This window comes from Dermacentor andersoni, chromosome 5, assembly GCF_023375885.2.
Source record: "Dermacentor andersoni chromosome 5, qqDerAnde1_hic_scaffold, whole genome shotgun sequence".
Lineage (NCBI taxonomy): Eukaryota > Metazoa > Arthropoda > Arachnida > Ixodida > Ixodidae > Dermacentor > Dermacentor andersoni.
This window is the reverse complement of record NC_092818.1, coordinates 140,815,363-140,834,255: the sequence shown is the minus strand read 5'-3', so window position 1 is coordinate 140,834,255 and position 18,893 is coordinate 140,815,363. Positions and strand designations below refer to the sequence as shown.

The 18,893-nt window shown below is 46.5% G+C and overlaps 1 protein-coding gene across 1 annotated transcript in view; it reads right to left on the bottom strand.

Annotated features, from left to right (window-relative positions):
- The window catches only part of trx (histone lysine N-methyltransferase trithorax), a 101,618-nt gene extending 89,161 nt beyond the window's left edge, over positions 1–12,457 (bottom strand). The window contains exons 1-2 of the mRNA XM_050178724.2: positions 12,290–12,457; positions 8,432–9,695 (exon numbers count right to left, since the gene is read on the bottom strand). Of these exons, the coding sequence (XP_050034681.1) occupies positions 8,432–9,695; positions 12,290–12,457 (1,432 nt within the window). The remainder of the gene's footprint in view (positions 1–8,431; positions 9,696–12,289) is intronic.
- Between the last annotated feature and the right edge of the window lie 6,436 nt (positions 12,458–18,893).

Here is an 18,893-nt window from a genome sequence, read left to right as displayed (position 1 = left end):
AGCCCCAACAGCGACTCATTTAGTTTCCACATCTCTCTCGGCAGAGCTTAACGGACAGTGAATGCGTTGAACATACGTAATCTCCCATCGAAAGCACCTATTTTTGCCTTGCCCTAGAAATATCTTCAAGCAATAACCATAGCTCACAATGGCTGATTACTATATTTACTCAATTCTAATGCACTACTGTTTTTTCTGCATCTTGTTTAATTCGACTCGCTGCATAAGTGGCTCAATTTAGCCGGACTGTCAGGATCGAATCAGCGAAAGTTTACTGTATAAGTGCACTATCATGCAAGTTGTTTGAGTATTAAAAAAAATAATTAAATTATGGGGTTTCACGTGCCAAAACCACTTTCTGATTATGAGGCACGCCGTAGTGGGGGACTCCGGAAATTTCGACCATCTGGGGTTCTTTAACGTGCACCTAAATCTAAGTACACAAGAGATTTCGCATTTTGCCCCCATTGAAATGCGGCCGCCGTGGCCAGGATTTGATCCTGTGACCTCGTGCTTAGCAGCCCAACACCATAGCCACTAAGCAACCACGGCGGGTGTTGTTTGATTCTGGGCCATAGAGCAATGACTGATCGATTCATCGATATTTGATGTTTTGAGGTCCCAAATAATAACTGAAGCTGCGAGACATGCCATAGTGGAAGGCTCCAGGTTGATTCTGACCACCTGAGTTTTTGAACTCTTAGTGCCATGGCCAACTATGGCAACCAATGCACACCCCTCGGCCGTTCCTGTGATATTTTTTTGCTAAGGTGAGGCATCTGTAGATTGGTTGTATGATCTACTCTGAAGTTATTTGAAATAAAATTTCATGCTAGGTTTTGTTTTCATACAACAACGCCATGACAAAGATTACTGACTGTTGGTGTTGCTTGTGTCTCATTTTCTGACATGGTAGACTGGTGCAAATAGCCTGCGCAGTTTTTTAACAAAGCAGAAATTTAAGAACTTCTTATGAACTCTAATTCAGAGGACTTCAATTTTGAATACATGTCTTCAAAAGGCACTGACAGCAATGAAGAAGACACATTGCCTGAGGAACACTAATTATTCTAATTAAAATAATTAGGATGTCAGTTTCTGTGTGAACTTTCAGATGAAAAAAATCTAAAAAGATGTTCAGCAATGTATTGCCAATAAATAGCATTTAAATTTAAACATTACTCATGAATTAGTTACAATGTGAAATTGCTGCACTTTGGAGGCACCCAAAGGCTTAACATGCACCTAAATCCAAGTACACAAGCATTTTTACATTTTGCCTTAATCAAAATATGGATGCGGGGGTGCATGCTGGATGGTGTTAGGAATGAAACTGTCTAGAGTTCTTTGACAAAACAGTATTCAGCTACAAACCATTCTGCTAGCTCAATTTGCCACAGCTCTGAGGACAGAAAGCTCTGAAGGCATTATGACACAATCTGACTATGAAAGGAGCCCACTTGGGGTACGAGCGCATCAGTGGGACGACGCCTTGCCAGCTGCAGCTCGCGGGCTTATGTTTTCCGGCAGTTTTCCTACAAAACGGCAAGGTTTCACTGCTGCCGAACAAATATGTCAGAGCAATATTGTTGTCCACTGCCACCCCCAAGCAAAGCACCAACTAGTGCCTCCCGTGGGTGTCTCCATAACAACGCACATTATTCTCACCATGGTCTGCACCATCCTTGCGCCAGTCTTCAGGTTCACGGTAAACTTAAGAGTGCTTTCTGCAGCAAGTTCTGTTGTACGCTTTCCTACACGGTAAGATGCTACCGAATTAGAAGGATAAAGATAAAGAAACAAACCAGTGAGAACTCATTGTCGGTAGTTACTTGTGCGTGCGAGTGACCCGAGACTACTCAAGGTAACTCTGCTCACATGACTCCCACGCCGTCAAAATGAAGATAAGTGTTGCCAGCGCCACTACTTGCCGCACTACGGTGCAGGCGCCAACACGCGGCCCGTCGCTGTGGGAAGCTTGCTGCTAGTGTGTTCCAGCCATTACAAAGTCTTGTGATCATTCATGTGCATCTCAGTCTTGGTTACATGGATGCACCTAGTGCTGCTCTTGAACTACAGCACCACCTCCCACAACCACACACCAAAGCTCCTCGTCACCTGTATTCACAGCACTTTCCTTTAGTGCTGAATGCATGCTGCATGTGGTGTGCTTGGAGTGTCAGCAGTGCAAAGGCCAGACAAATTAAAATGAGCCTGTCCCTGTTGCCATCATCAGAATAGGCGCCAATGCTCATAATCTACATACTGTAGTTTCCCCCACAGTTCGAACCATCCAACTTTAGTTGCTACACGTGCAAAATAGTAAGCTAAATTAATCAAGCATAAGATGTAGGTGCTCTAGCCTGTTTCCGCTCAGTTTCATGACATTTTCGAAGTTACAAGCACGGACATATATCACCAATCTTTTGATCTTTAATTATCTTGTTCAGAGCAGAGAACACAGCTGCACACTGACAGGTAGCTACAAATGCTTCATCAAGCATCTCGCTCACCATTTCTATGAACAACACTTGTTAATTGTGTGCAATTGAAGCAGTCTGTGCCTATCTCCTTTAAACTGTTCTAACGACTCCTTGGAGCCTTTGGGCTACACTTCAAAGGGCTTTGCTATGCACGATTAGCAAAAGAGATGAAGAGCGTGTGCATTATTGGCTGCCGAGAGCTAGTATACACGACAAGCATACAAGATGAACGAAAACCATTGCAGTAGCTCAACGGCAACAGCATTCCACTGCTGAGCATGAGGTTCCATCTACAATTCCTTGCCACCATGACAGCCTTACAAAAGGGGCAGACCAACAATGGGCAACAATGAAAACAAAATGTTTTGAGTGCAATTATTCTGCAGCCTTCCACTTTGGCTTCCCTCACAGCAAGGGTGTTATCAATCAATCAATCAATCAATCAATCAATCAATCAATCAATCAATCAGTCAATCAATGCCAAGAGAGAAAAGCAAATGAAGGAAGAAAGTTTGCATGACCAGCGCAGGATATGGAGCAGTAATTGAATGGTGAGTCACCATGACACACAAGTCAAGCCCGCACAGCTGAAGCAAGCATCATAGCAGCAAAATCTTGTTTGAAGAGAACACAATGTGTAGAAAAGCTGCGCACGTGCAGCTGTAATACCTTTGCTCACGGGTGATTTAGTGAAGCTGCTGCAAAAATGTAGGGTTCAGACTATAGGACCAGGCTGTACTGTGACAATTCAAAAGGCGCAGCGCGAATTGGACGGAGACAGAAACACAAACCACATCACAAGCACTGACTAACAATTGGTTTTAATTGCACTGAAGCCAGCCTATTTATGCGCAAAGGCTTGACGTGTAACATCACAGTTAACACAGATATGGTTGCACATGATCAACAAAAAACAAGATGCTGCAAACGATTAAAAAGAACAAGATATGTCTATCAAACTTAGTTTACTATCGCCACGTGTCTCAATGCTTAAGGTTAAGGCAAAGTCACTATGCAGAAAAAAGTAATGAAACAAACATGCACAAAGAACAAGTTATCCACACACTTGGCTTGAGTAGGCGTCTGTGATACAAATGTAAAAAGAAAATGTTATAAAGGGGGTGAAACATTTAAGGCGTCAACAAAACCTTTAAGAAACTTGATCTCAGCTTCACTAAAAAAATGAATGGCTTGCTCACACAGTTGTCCACCGATCTTTCAATAAAAAAACACACTTCTACGATTTCTCGCTTGGTCCTGTTGCTTGCTTTCCTCACAAACTTGGTGCCTTGGAATCTTCGCTTAAAGCTGCACAGCTTGCAATGTTCAGCCAGAAAGCCACCCATCTTATTACGTACATTAAGATTAAGCTACCTGGCCCACTAGTTCAAACATCTCCCCTTTTGGCCTACATACCAGCAACCACAACCCAAAGGAATTTCATAAACATTTGCCACACAGTCTGTGTATTTCTGTGCTGATCATTGCATTGTGGCAACTTCTCTTTGTTTGTCATTGCGCAATTTTCGACAACTTACACGGTGCAGAAAACACGATCTGAACATCATGCTTAAAGCAATCTTCTTGATGCTGTGTAACAGTTAATGAATGTACAGAATCGCCTGTACCGGCCTTTTTTGTTTACCAGGCTTACTTTTTGGATCAGGGTTCTTAATTTTTCGAAGCAATGCTTCTGAAACCGCAGTAATTAAAACCGATGGGTATCCGGCAGCCGTGCTTTCAGCTGCTGCTGCTGCTGTTCCCCCCGCCCCCCACTTTGTCACAGACGCCTGCTCAAGCCAAGTGTGTGGATACCTTGTTCTGTACGTATGTTTCTTGTTTTCATTAATACTTTTTTCTGCATAGCGGCTTCGCCTTAGCCTGAAGTATTGAGACATGGGGTGATAGTAAACTATGAAAATATCTTGGTTCTTTTTCATTGTTTGAGGCATCTTGTTTTTGGTTGATCATGTGTGACCATACCTATGTTAACTGTGCTGTTACATGGCAAGCCTTTGCACATAAATAGGCCTGTTTCAATGCAAATAAAACCAGTTGTTAGTCAGCGCTTGCAATGTCATTTATGTTTCTTTCTCTCTGTCCCAGTCACGCTGTGCCTTTTGAATAGCTATGAACCAACTCACCCAAATCAAAGCTTCAGTACAGTGACAGGTAATCTTGTGTAATGTGCAATGCTTTAAGCAAGTGCGGGGAGAGCTGCATGTATGGGAGAACGCTCCGACCAATGATCTCAGCTGCACAGAAATAACCCTTGCTCCATCAAAGAGGGCAACAGAGCAGAATGTAAACAAACGTGCTTTAGCTAAATCTGTTGTTTTCACCTCACCAATATTCCAGCCAAAGGATGCAGCTTACAAAGAATTCTTTAAATATCAATAAAATACCAACAATGTGCAAGGTGCCATGTCATTCTCCCTAGTGGGCATGCTCTTATGCAAGATTCATGCAATGCCTTTCCATTTTAAGTTTAGGTTTGGACCACCACTGAGAGTTATTTGAAGAGGATAAAGACACAATTTTATTAAAATTTTATAAAAGCTTGCGAAGCACCGGCTAATTCAATCAATCGGTAGTCCAGACTATTCTTGCATGCACTGGCAAATTAAGAGTTAGCGAGTTATGGGGGGACACTGCAGTGTAAGGCTTCAAACTAATTCTGACCATCCGACGTTCTTTAAGGCGCACCTTTATGAAATTGTTTGTGCACATCACCTCTATAGACCTCAGACTCTGCCCAGGCGGCGCTGCGAAAAAACCGGTCACCAGCGCCCCCATCGGAGCCTTGGCGCGAACTGAGTAGTGCAAGGAGAGCTGTCCGCAAGCGAAGGTGCATAGGCCACAATGGATCCTTCTCTTTCGTTTGTGTTGAGGCGCGGTTTCCTAACAATCAAAGACCTGGAAAGCTTCTTCCGCCCATCCGCGCTTCGGAAAGGAAGCTCAACAGGGCGAAGTACGTGTACAATATAAAATAAAGTCTCAAGTGTTATTTCGGCGTGCTGCAACTCGCAAGTACAGAGAGCATCAGGTTTGTCTATAGGCATATCAGCATAAAAATATAAGCATTTCAAATTGGTTCATATTGAATATGTCCTGAATACAAGACTTATTAAGTATCTCCTATATTTTTATGTATTTAATCGTAATGTTCTGTCTCGCAATTATTTACAGAGAGTAAATCCTTTCATAGCCTTTTCCAGGGCAGCAAACAGAAAACGTTTTCCAAGGCAGCAAATAGCGCGCGATCATAATGAAAGTAAGCTTCCTTCAGTGCCTACGCGCTGCAGCTTTCTTTCTCGCAGGAGCTACGGCATCGCTCAGTACCTTAATTTGAACTTTTTGCAGATGCTTCGAGCAGCGAGCGCGGACACATAAATGTAAATAAACGCTACATTTTTTTTTCTTTACACATGTGCGTTATTTCCCAATTACTCATCCGGTGCTCCTACAGCAACTTTATTGCTCACATTTGAAAAACGCAGTCGAGCAGGCTCAGCACATTGCGAAGCGTGCTTGTTGTATCGGCGCAGGACATACAAAATACCGGAAGTAGGAATGAGCTCGCAATACAACGATGCTCCAGAACAAGATTTTGAATTCATAAACGAACCAAAATGTTTGGTTAAGCTGACCTGCCAAATCTCTCCGTTGTACTTGTTGAGTAAAGCGGAGGCGGACGTCTGTTAAAAGGCGGAAATATCGATGGCACATAAGCAGGATGGTTCGCAACGTTGTTTTTTATGTTACCAACGAAGTGGCGGCTGCAGATTCTTGAGTTTTCGCTTGGTTACCACGGTCCTCCGTCAGGGCTACGCAACACAATTACAGAAGAACAAAATTGTCGCACTTTCTCATGCGAGCCGCTGTGTTGTAGGTAATGCAAGTAATCCGATAAGCCAACAGGTTGAACGGCACGTATCCAGCGCTCTCCCCTTTCCCCTTCATACGATCGCGATGGAAATCGGTAAAACTGAACGTTGTTATTCCGTCCTTCACGTTCATGACAATTTACAACACAACAGTAGCGTCGATTGCGGCGTTTCTTCGTAGCGCGCGGAGCTATCGCGGTTGCCGTTGTTTCCGTCATCAGTCTGATGAGTGAGCCAGCTAGCGCTTTATGGCAGCTCGGCGGCGCGTCCGACTGGAGTAGAAATTCATAGCTCTCTGTCTGGGTGTTAAATGCGCAAAGCACTCGCCATATGTACCAAAATCTAGTTAAATCGTTGTTTCGCAGTCGCTAGCTGCATAGGCAACTTAGCAAGGGAGTCGGGCTTCGCACTACTCAATTACTCTCTCTTCGCACCGGCAGGTGGCGCTACGCGTCTTGCAAAACTCCAGAGTCTGACGTCCATTGAAAGGTAGCCACTGTGGCTGGGAGGTGCACCCATGACCCCGTGCTCAAGAGCAGATTGCCACATCACTGAGCCATGGCAGGCGGCATACCAAAATGTACGATGATAACAGCGAAGCAAATGGAGCAAACAGCCACAAAACAATGCTCAAAATGAGGTAACTGTCTGGTCACCTTTGAATTAATACATACTCCATGTGACACTAGGCTGGTTAAGAGCAAATGCAAATCCACGATTCATTACAGTCCACTCGCTGGTTGGTGCCAATATATACCTAAGAGATTAATGGGTTTAACGCCACGAAGCAACACTATGACTATGACGGACGCTGTAATGGAGGGCTTTGGATTCATGCTGACCACCTATTTAACATGCGCGTAAAGCTTAGTGCATAATGTTATCACATTTTATTCTTATCAGAATGCAGCCAGGTATTGAACCCATGACCTCGTGCTGAACAGCAGAATGCCACATCTTATCAGCCACCACAGCAGGTAGGGCATCAACGACAGTGCTGCTAAACATGGAGAAGGTACCACTCTCGCTGCACAGTGGAGTCTTGGAAGGTTGCATGGTAGTGGTTGAGCCCTAACCGTCGGGCCAGCTTCATCCATGACTAACAGTGCTACATCGGTAGGTGTTCGTCCCATGTCCGACCTGTGCGGCTTCCCTGCCAGCTGTGCGACTGACCCAACAATGTGGATGTGCCAGGCCCGTGGCCCCCATTGTGGTCTCGCACAGCTCTAGAAAATGATGAATCCCACATTCGTGATGACGATGGCTTATTGGGTAACAGCAAGTGCAAGACTGATTGCCCATCCAGGATGGGATGGCTGGGGTGGGTTTGACTGAAAGTGCAATGTGGTGAAGGACAAAGCTTAAGCTACACCGCAGTCACTCTTCGCCAGTGCTTATGTGTCCCAAGCTTACAAATACTTTTTCTTTCGGTACATCAACATGAAGTCACTGAAGAGACTCATACTGCTGCCACTTGCTTCACTGTACACCAATTGCAGTACTCATTTTCATACAGAATATTTTTCCTTTTCTGTCATTGTTCAGTTACACACACAAACAAGAACCAGTCTGAACTGCTGCTATTTCACTCCAGAACTAATCCAGACACAAAAATTTCCTGTGAACTGGAACAAAAAGCATTTCAGTTTAACACCCTGTTTCCAAAACACACTTGTCATCACAAAGCAAGTGAGAACGAAACGCATAACCACCAAGGCAACAACAAAGATTTCAACATGAAGCAACATAAACGACAATCCACTGCCTACAGAACGATGCAGGCATTTTCAAATGAAGCCCTCAACACGAGAACTGGTTTATTTTCCCTATTTGTTTTAATCCTTAAGCAGTCTCATCTACTAATGTGCTACTTATCCAAGGTTTCTCTTGCCACAATGTTCAGTGCTCACACGGGACAAGCTACTGCCACAACTACCAAAAACCTACTACCAACACCTTAGTTACCACAAAAATGTTTGAGTAAATGTTCAACACCAAGAAGCAGCGCCTGAGGGCCCTACCAGACCATCAGTTAGCCACTGCAGTGGAAATGGGCCTCACCTCTTTTTATTCCATTTAGAGGCGGAACCCTCCGTTCCCTCTGCTTCCTCGGCGACTCTGCAATCTCTTCTGCTCCAACATCTGGCGTCACCTCAGACACAACACTTTCCTCTGCACTCTCCTCGAGTGGCTGCCTCAACTTCTTAAGCGTCCGCTGGCTAAGCCGTAGCCGTGCTTTCCGAAGCACCACATTCCGCCGTGGGCCACTGCCGCCCGAGCCCAGGCGATTCTCCCATTGTGACTTGAGTAGCCTCGCAATCTTGGCAGCCACCTTGTCCTCCAGGGGCGCCGTGCCCGGCGGAGAGTTGGGAACCTCTGCTGATGGGCCGTCCTCCCGCGTCGCCATGATCTCGGCATAACGCGACACCATATCCCGTTTGATGGACTCCCTAGTTGAGTCAGCCGAGGAGGTGGTCTGTGATCCCCTTCGACTGCCCTTGAAAGCAAACGGTGAACCAAGATTGGCCTCCGATAGCCGAAGCTGCACCTTGAGGGATGGCTTCCACGGACGTTTGCCTTGCAACACGAGGGGCTGCTCAAAGAGGCCCACACGCTCCAAAGCACTGTCTCCTTCCGCTGCACTTTGGTCTGTCTCCAGGTGGCAGCTCGAGTCATCCATCCTGCCAGCAGTGTGCTCGCCACTGCTTCCTTCCTCCTGCAACGTGACTTGGCTGGTGCCATCATCACTACCCTCCACTGCACCTCCTTCCGGAAGAGCCGGTAGCTGCACCACAATGCCCTTCTTCTTCTGTACATGTAGCTGCTGTGGCACATCTTCCTCACTGTCCTCTAGGTACCGCTTACGAGGGATGATCCGTCTCGACGAGCGCGCACTCACAGCCGGCAGCTGAAAGCAGCCATTCCGCGTGGTCAAGGCACCATTGCGGCTCTCTGCGCTCTCCTTCTTTGGTGGGGCTTTGTTACGGCCCCGTTTGGCACGATCTAAAAGGCGCTGCGCCGCGTGACGGCCGGATACTCTTCTCCGTTCCCTGTTGTCGTGAGGCTCTGGCAACTTGTCAGGAGCTGGACGTCTGCTCTGTTTAGCAGGCACTGCTTCAAGCGGTCGGTCGGCTGTCTGGTTACCGCCACCTGGGTCTGGCAAGAGGTTGCTACGACCTGTGAGCTTGTCAGCTGGCTTGACAGGTATGACATCGCTGATGAGCTCATCCTTGTGGCACGGTTCTGAAGTGTCACCACTGAAATGTCTTAACTTCTGGATGGCTTTCCGGACGTCCCTGGGCGAGAATCCCTCGAACTCCTCATCCTGCAACAAAGGCAAAAATAACAGCTTTAAACGTGAATTGAACAGTTTTCATGCCATATCCTGTAGATATGGCACGAAACAGATCTATCTTGTAGATAGATCTGTACAGCATGTTAACAACAGCAATGAAATAGAGAGCTGTCTCAGCACTGGGCACTCTATATGTAATATTGGCAAAGCAAGAGCACAAACATTGCATTGGATAACTTTTAGGCTCTGTAGTGTTGATGAAGTTTAGCTTGTACTTACATCCTCGATTATCTGTTCATTCATTTAGCATTCTCTTAGACTATCCCGAATGTAATGTGTTTATGTCTACTGCGACATAACACAGAACACCAATGCTCTGAAGTAAATCACAATGAAACCTTGGTCAGGGAGAAATAAAGTAATGTGAAGCAGTTTCTGCGCATATGAATGCTAATGGGCAAGGTTCACATAAAATATCTTGATCTTGGAAAGGAATCGAATGCAATAAAATGCAACCTGAGGCACAAAGAAGCATGCAATCAAGCATTATACACATATAACAATGCCTGTGGATGAGATACTCCAGCAAAATATGTCCATCAGGGTTTCAAGGTACAACAACCTACGTTATAAAGATCCCAATACAGCAAACAAGCCAATGACAGTGACGTGTAAACAAGGTCTGTTCAATTAGAATTTGAAGCGGACTGCTATTCAAAGGTAAGGTGAAACGATAGAGAGGCCATTTCGAATATTAATTATTCCATTTGATTATTCTAACTAGTTTTTAATAGAATGTTGGTGAGAACAACAAAGCAATGCTGCCAAGTAATAGCAATCAAACACCCTACACACGACGTGCAATAAAATTAAATTCATGTCGTGAACTGTCATCCCATTGCACAAGCTACAGCAATGCGAAGCATCGATTTGAACCCCGAGATACTCGATTACATATAGTCGAAGCTACAAGTCCTCACTATAAAATAGACAGGTAAAACTATTACAACTCGAAATCAGCTGCAGTTGTAGGTCAAAACCGATCAATGTAACGCACAATGGGCTAATACGCAGCACGCTGGGAATCGTAAATCAAGCACAGATCAAAACATGCGATGGAGACCACGTAGAAGCAATACAGCTATGCCAACGTTAACACCCGGGAAACGGTAAATCGAAAGTACGAGGACGAGCCGATCCTTGGAGAGTGCAGGCGAACTGCCGTCAAAACAAACACACCCACCGCGTAGAGCACATTGATGAGAGGAAAGAACGACAACCGAAGCACCCCCTTCAACTCGGTATTAAGCATCACACGTGTGACTTCCGGCCAGCGCTTGCGTGTTCCCACAGAAGCTAGCGGTGCGAATTCGAAAGCAACGCCGCGGCGCTTTTTTTACAAGCCGACGACATGGCAGCAAACAAGCTTATAATCACCCCCCCCCCCCCCACTTCTCGGCACCGCACAGCGTGTCGTCATGCACGCACGGTGGCCCGCACGATGCGACATAACACTCGTCCCCCATTTAGTAAACGACGGTAGCGGTCGCTGCATGCTGTGCAAATCAATCAATCAAGCCAGAACAAGCTTAATGGCCATGTTTGAGCACGCAAGTTCAGCACACTTTAAAGAATAATCTATCAGATGCAAAGTGGTCATTAAAGTCCCTAGACTGCAACGCTTAAACCGATGGTTGTAGCAGTGACGCGGCTTTGTCACCGGATCAAAAAAAGAAAAAAAAAGAAAGAAAAGAAAGCACTCAAGATCACGCAACCAGTGCAACACAGCGGTGGCCGGTAACAACTACACAGTGTACGACAATCAGCGCCGCTCGTTAGGAAACTACAAAACTGTAATGCTGGTGAGGCAACGATCTAATAGGTTAAGTGAGCAATATCTGCGTCAGTGTTTGAAAACGGGGATGATCGCTGTCACAAAGATCGGCAACCTAAATTCGTGACAGGCTCCCGCGCAAACAAACCGAACGTGAAAACGCAAAATGTCAGAGCGGAATGTGCGCGCCTGGACATTTTTGCCGAGGTAGCTCGCACTAGCCAGGATCACAAACATGCGGCAAGCGGCGACTTGAGTCCAAATGACATTCAGAAAGGATCGTACTTAACGCGGTCATAGAAAGGTTGTGCAAATAGCCGCGAACACAAGGGGGGAACGGCTAGGCACGCTAGCGGTACCCTGGCAACTCGGCACACCGACGTCGCCAAGCCGAGCACGTCTGGTTAGAAGTATTCAAACTTATCCGGCTCAAGCACACGTCACATAGTATCATTACAAAGCACAAAAGTCGAGCACGACACGCGTGCATATGCCTTTTTCTGACACCCCGTGGCACAAAGTTAAAAAAAGTGCAAGTTTTGAAACAACGATGCGGCGACGCACGGTGTTGGCACGATCAGGCCTAGGCCTAAGGGCATGTTAAACTGTTTTTGGCGCGTAGGATGCCTGTAGAGCTAACAACAGGTGTCGACAGGCTGGACGAAGAGCCAAAAATGAATCAAAAAGCTGAAATTAACTCTCACACCGTCGATAAAACATCGGAACCTTGCGTTATCATCAGACAGCAAAGCCACCTCAAATACGCAATGTGTCGTAAGGCAGTACCTACCTCATCCGACGCTCCAAACAGCTCATAAAAACAGTTATAACTCCTCTGAAGGTTTGACACAGCACTTAGCGTTGGGTCACACTGCAGACGACTCTTATTGTCTTCAAAGGTAACACCATTTCTTCCAATTCTCTGTCCAGGACATCCAGGGAAACGCAGTCGCGCCATTTTGGATGGTGCTATCGCTACCTCACACGGGTTTGCGCTTGAAAATGTAGTTCTAAATGTTTCAAGTTCGAGGCCGCTTTGGACAGGCACGTAGAATCAAGATTAGCATTTTCATAACGTACAAATTATTTAAAATAAACTTTCTTCTCAATGTTTATATCTACTAAATACACTACAGCCGTCAAGTCATTTCTTTTTCTTCCTATGAGAACGTTGCTGTATCCCTGCGCGGCTTCGCGCCATATTCAATGTTATGGGAGTATTTTTATTTGCTTGCGGTACAACAACGGTGATGTTTTGACGGATATTGATCCTTCGATAACACAAACACACATGTAGTAACGCCAGCCACGAGTGTCCTGAATATATGGCCTAAATTAAAGCTTCTTTCTTCAGTTGCGGAGCTCTTCAAAAACGCGAATGCCAAAATAAGTTCAATCGGCGAACGCTTGCCAAGTTCGTTTTGCGTGGAATTTACAAAAAATGCTGCAGTAAAAAAAATGAAACACTGTTGATTCGTGTTTGAAGCACATATTTGTTATATAGATAATTTGCTTGAAATGCTAAGACTAATTAGTAAGTGCGAGTTTAATCCAATTTGATATGACAAACAATCAGCTCGCTTTCGAGAATGACGTACAAATTTTTTTGTGAGCTTACTGTTTTCTCAACCTCTGAGCCTGGATTAATTGTGCAGAGTATTGTACTTGTTGGGTTCTTACGTAAGTGTATTTAACAGACCTATTAGTTGTTGTAACTCTGTTGAGCGATAGCCAATTATCGATTGAGTATCGTCTGCTAGTGCGCCAACAAAACCAAAACTAAAATTTCTTTGCTTTCTTTATCTTGATTTCGCATCATTGTTGCCAACCTAGGCTGGAAGAATGCCAGCCTTGTTTTTGTTATTCTTATTCACTGGAGACAAATGTAAACTTCAATTGTTTTTATGGTGTAATGGTGGTCGTTCTGAGGAAGACGTAAACATTCCGAGTATTTGGTCATGTTGGCTAGTTGTTTTCTGATATGAAAAGCAGCCAGTCATCACAAAAAATAATTTCGGTATCCGGAACAAATGCGCTCCGTTTAATTAATAATGCTCTTATTTCAAGAGGAAAACAGGTTTATTAGTAGATGTTGCACAGCAAAAAAAAAAAAAGAAAAAAACTGCTTTTCATTTTTTTTTTCTGCGTCCATGTAAACACCGTCCGTCACATGACGAGCATGGTTCATCATTCTATTTGTTTTTCTGTGCGAGTTCGAGGGACCAGTTAAATATGTAAATTACAGGAAAGAGAGAAGCACGACTTGAACGACAGAAGGCAAGAGAATTTTCAGCATTCATCATGGCGTACTTAGCGCCTGTCAGAGAAAAAAAAACGTAAGACTGCAGAGGAAAGGAAGTCACCGAACATTACGCCACTGACGACGGCTCTGTGTAGCCGGTTAATCGGCGCGGCAGTAGCGCGTGTGGGTTGCGAAATGCTTTGCAGGTCGTCTCGTAACGAATTTTCAAAACGCAAAAGCGCGCGAGCCATTCCTCACTCTACAACTGTATATACGCGAAGCAGGCAAATAAAGAGGGGGAGAGGGGAGAGCGAAAGGCAGATAGGAACTATCCGAGCGAGCGCACAACTTGCGTCGTTTGTTCCAAGAGCAACCGCGTAGAGGCAGAATTCATTAGGCGCGTTCGAGCGACGCGTCTCGAAATTGTCAGCGACGTTTTTCCAGACGTCCCCGACCTTCATTTTCACTTAGCTCTCGCTCGCTCGCTCACTTGGGCGATCGGGTTCGTAGAAAAACACAGAAACCGCACCGACGCGGCGCTCCGGCACCCGCCAAGCAGCAGCCGAAGCTTCGCCCGTTTGCCGCTTGCGTTCTACTTGCGTGGGGGGAGGGGGGGGGGGGGGTGATGTCTGTGCGCGGGAGAATATCGACCGGACAACGCGTGGGGAGAGAGAGAACGAGTGAGGAAAGGAGTCTACGGACGAATCGTCGGCTGCGAGAAAGCCCGGCAGACACACCGCGCACGGTATTCTCGTTTTCTCGCTCGCTCGCACGCGCGCATGGTTTTTCGTTCACCGTGAACGTGGATATATATGTACATTTCTGCCTTGATTTCGTTTTTTGGCGTCCCTTCTCTCCTCTCTCTCTCTCCTCTGTCTCGCTAGCTTCCCTCGCCGCGCCTTCTTTTTAACGCGCTTCGGTCGCGCCGGTTGCTTCGGGCGCCCAAATTGTCGCTTTGTTTGTCTACCCCGTGTGACTCGCCGTCGAGCTGCTGCCGACGCCCTCGCCAACAAAATGTAGTCGACTCGGACCCTTTTTTTGTGCCGTTTATTAATACTTTCGCATATGTTAGTAGACTTATCCCGCACCGTATCCACAAAGGGAGTGATAGAGAAAGAAATGCAGCTCCTGCTACACGTATGCTGAGGTCGCACTATCGCTACTACGACTCGCCGCATTGCCCCCTGCCTGCCCCTCTCTCACTTTCTTTCTTTAGTTATTTATCTCGTCGTTTTCGTATGTTTTATTTTCAGTGAACTCTTTCTTCTCGAGTCACTTTTATTTTATATTTTTCGTTGATTTCGATCGTCGCCATCTTGACCGCCCACCACATGTTAAATCCACTTCTCCCTTCGCGTTGCCGATGGCTGCCAGCCGGCTTTCCAGAAATCTTAAAATGCCGAAAACGGAGCGCGCCGTTTCGAAATCCCGCTGCTGCAATATCTACGTACGCACGCGCGGATCGGTTGACGAAACGCATCGCGCGAGATTAACCAACAGCAGCAAGAGAAGACTGGACCCCGAGATCTAAATGAGGCGGGCACCAGCGGCGGTTTCGCGTCTCTCGAACGCTCATCCGAAGTGACGCAAGACGCACCGACCCACGCGAGCGTGCAGCCAACCTCTCCCGCATCCTTCTCATCTCACTCCCGCTGCTCCACCGTTCCATCGTCCACTCCCTACCCCCCCTCTTCCTGCCCCCTTCCCATTTCTTCTGGAGGGACGATTGCCCTTTCTCAGTAACAACCACTTTAGCGGCAGAAAAGGTCCTCGGCGCGCGCTCGCGCTCGAGGCATCGATTTCTCTACGGAGGCACCAGACGATGCGGCGTTTGTGACGTAATCTCAACTCCCCCCGCGCTCTGCTGTTCTATGTACACCGCGTTAAAGGGCGCATTGTCATTGTTGCGCCATCGCAAAAAAGCCCGAGTTCGCCTTCCCTCTCTGCCCCAGCTAACCCTCACTCACGTCAATCCCATTTCATACGTCTGCGGTCTCCTCTCCCGGTTGTTGTTGTCGTTTCGTATTTCTGCTGATATATATATATATATATATATATATATATATACCTCAGTCTTTCTGTCTCTTGCGCGGGCGCTGTTAAGGCAGTTAACGTGTCGTTCTCGCAACAGCTAGTTTTCCATTTACAACGGGCTCGCGCTCTTTCGCCTTCTTTCCTTCCATGAAAGAAACACCGAACAACCAACAACTGCTCTCGACTCATAACTAGTCGTCTTCACCAGCTCAGCACTGCTTCTTCGCGTCTGCTATTCTCGTAAACGAAGGCTTCTTTACTTTCTTCGTCTCTTTATTTCTGGTCGTCTCTGCGCTCTCGGTTCTTGACCTCGCTGCCAGTGCGAGATCTTTCTCTCTTCTGCCCGGCCACCTTCGGTGTATACTGCGCTTCGATCGCTTAGGGCGGCGCTTAGAGGCTTCGACGCCCGTCACACTGCAACTTCATTCGTTGCTTTGACTTCCCCGTATCTGCTTGCAGTTCGCGGAGTTCTTTTCTTTTCCTTGTGAGTGCAGTTTGCGCGCTTTTGATGGCGACACCTGTTTCAACCGAGTGGGACAGACGAACAGTTCGCGCACAGTGGCGTCACACACTCTTCAAAAGCTGTTGCTATTTGATCCTCACCAAGCAGACGGCGGCGTCAAGACAGGGCTGGCAGTGTCGTTTCTTGCGTATATTTCATTTTTTACCTTTTCTATTTTTTTTTCTCCGAGTCTTCAGCTCTTGTTCAACCTAGTTGGAGCCTTTGGGTGAGGCTTTTAACGCAGGCCCAACATCCTGCTATATGCAACGTCCCACCAAGTTTGGTCCATCGCTGTCGTTGAATGCGTAGAGCATATCCTGTTCCTGATTTTACTGCCATGTAGTATAATGGCGGTGAGTGATTTATGATCGGCCTACCACGATGGAAAATTGGGAGGTGGGGGGCGGGGGGCATTTAGAAGCTTCCTTTTTTTTTTTTTTTTCTTGTTTGCGCGACCTTACGAGACAATTTGGCGCGCCTGTTCTCCTCGCGACGGGTGGATCACGTGAGCAAGCAGAGTGGGTGAGGGTCACAGTAGGGTGGGAATAGCTTCACTCACATGTTCAACAACGGAGAAAAACCCTTATGACATAACAGGCGCTTCCACGTTCATCCTGCGTTTGGGTAAAACGCACCAACGGACCGAGATTCAACCGACTGCTGCAGCGAAGATCAGCCACAGGCGAAAGCCAGGCGGCCCCAAAAGTGAGACAAAATCCCGTCGGGTTATGCCCCTCTTTCCCGCGATTCGCACCTCAACCCTCCCTCGAGATTCTGAACAACAAGAAAAGCATCACACGTACACCTATACACGCGCATATACATACACAGCATAGATGGAAGGACAAGCAGGCTGGCGAGAGGCAACCGAATGGAATGCATTTGCAACGTACTCTCGGCGCGGAGACAGCCGGCGTCGCAGAGCTGGCCGAAATGCGTCCCGTACGGGTGGTTGCCGAATTAAACGAAAATCGCCTAAAGCGTGAACAGGGCTAGCCGGCGCCGGCATATACTTCACAATCCGAAGACACAATCGGAAATTAGTCCATTGCGCGGGGTTGCCGCCCCTTCAGAGTAAATTCAATTACTCCGTGCGCATCCAATTCGCACGGAACGGATGGTTCTCATCCGTCTCCGCAGCGCCCATGCATCGCTCAGCGTAGGGGCGGGCAAACTTATCAGGCGTCGCGGCGTACTCCTTCCGCAACGACTGCAGTGAGGGCGCGACGCTAAACCATCGCGAGTCCTGTGCTCAAATCTGCGGCGGCGGCAACAGCAGCAGCTGCAACAGCGGTCGGCGGAGCGCAGAACGTATATGTCCGACAAGGGTGCGTGTGTGCAGCCTGTTTAGTTCAAGCGAAGTCTCGTTGTTGTGGTCACGTCGTCGACCCGCGCGCTCTTCGCGTCTCAACTCTCAACTGGAACGAGGGGAGTTAGAGCGGGGGCACGTGTCTTCATTATCTGTTTTTCGCTCTTTCATTCTATCTCGTTTACTCTCGTTGTTTGCTCTCCACGCGAGACCGGCTTAAGCACGCCCGCTTGTGCCGCTTGAAGGAAGTGAAAACGGATATCAAGATTATATAACCGATGGGAAGGGGGAATAGGCGAGTTCCTTTGTCGCGTTTGTATCGCAGCGTATTAGTGACTAACTACGCGGAGAGGAAGAGAGAGAAAAGTTTAGCAAATGGGCAGAGAGGTCGGGCTGAGAAACTGAGAGGTGTACGCGTAAACATCGCGGAACATAGCTGGGCGGGGTGAAAAAAGAAACATAGATGACGACAGGAGCAAAAACATTCAGTGGTGATTTAGTGACAAATGCGCGAAAAATGCGTTAGCATTACGTGGTACCTCTTTGAGGTCCGATGCATTGTTTATAAACCGTGTTCATCTCATTACGAAGTGTTGCTCCTCAGGAGCTCACACGACACACGTCTTGCCTCGTCGAGAAGCGAAGTGCAGCTGACGGTGGCCCAGAGCAGACCACCGTCAGTTTCACTATATATATATATATATATATATATATATATATATATATAAATGGGGGGGGGGTTACTTCAAAGCTCAGCACACAGGACCCAACGTAACATATGCAGGAAAGAGACAACGAACTTCTTTTTGGAAGACTTATTTACTAAACGTTTTCGGCTGCTGGACCAGCCTTCGTCAGTGTACAGTAACATAATAACGTATGAATGAACGTATAACATAGTAACATATTAACGTAAAATAAGTCTTCCAAAAAGTTAGTCGTCTCTTCCCCGCATATATATATATATATATATATATATATATATATATATATATATATATATATATATATATATATATATATATATATATATATATATATATATATATATATATATATATATATATATATATATATATATATTTATATACGCTCTTCTAGGCTCCCCCATCTCCTGTTTACCTCTATTACCACGTGACCGGCTTCCCACACTTCTCACTCATTCGTGAAAGCTAAGGGTGCGAAAAGGGTGCACGAGGCTCGAATAGGGTGCGCTCACACCAAGATTATAGCGGTTATAGCTAGGGACACCAGGAGTGGGGGAACGAGGCTAGTGACACATTCTTGGTCATTTAATATCGCTCTGC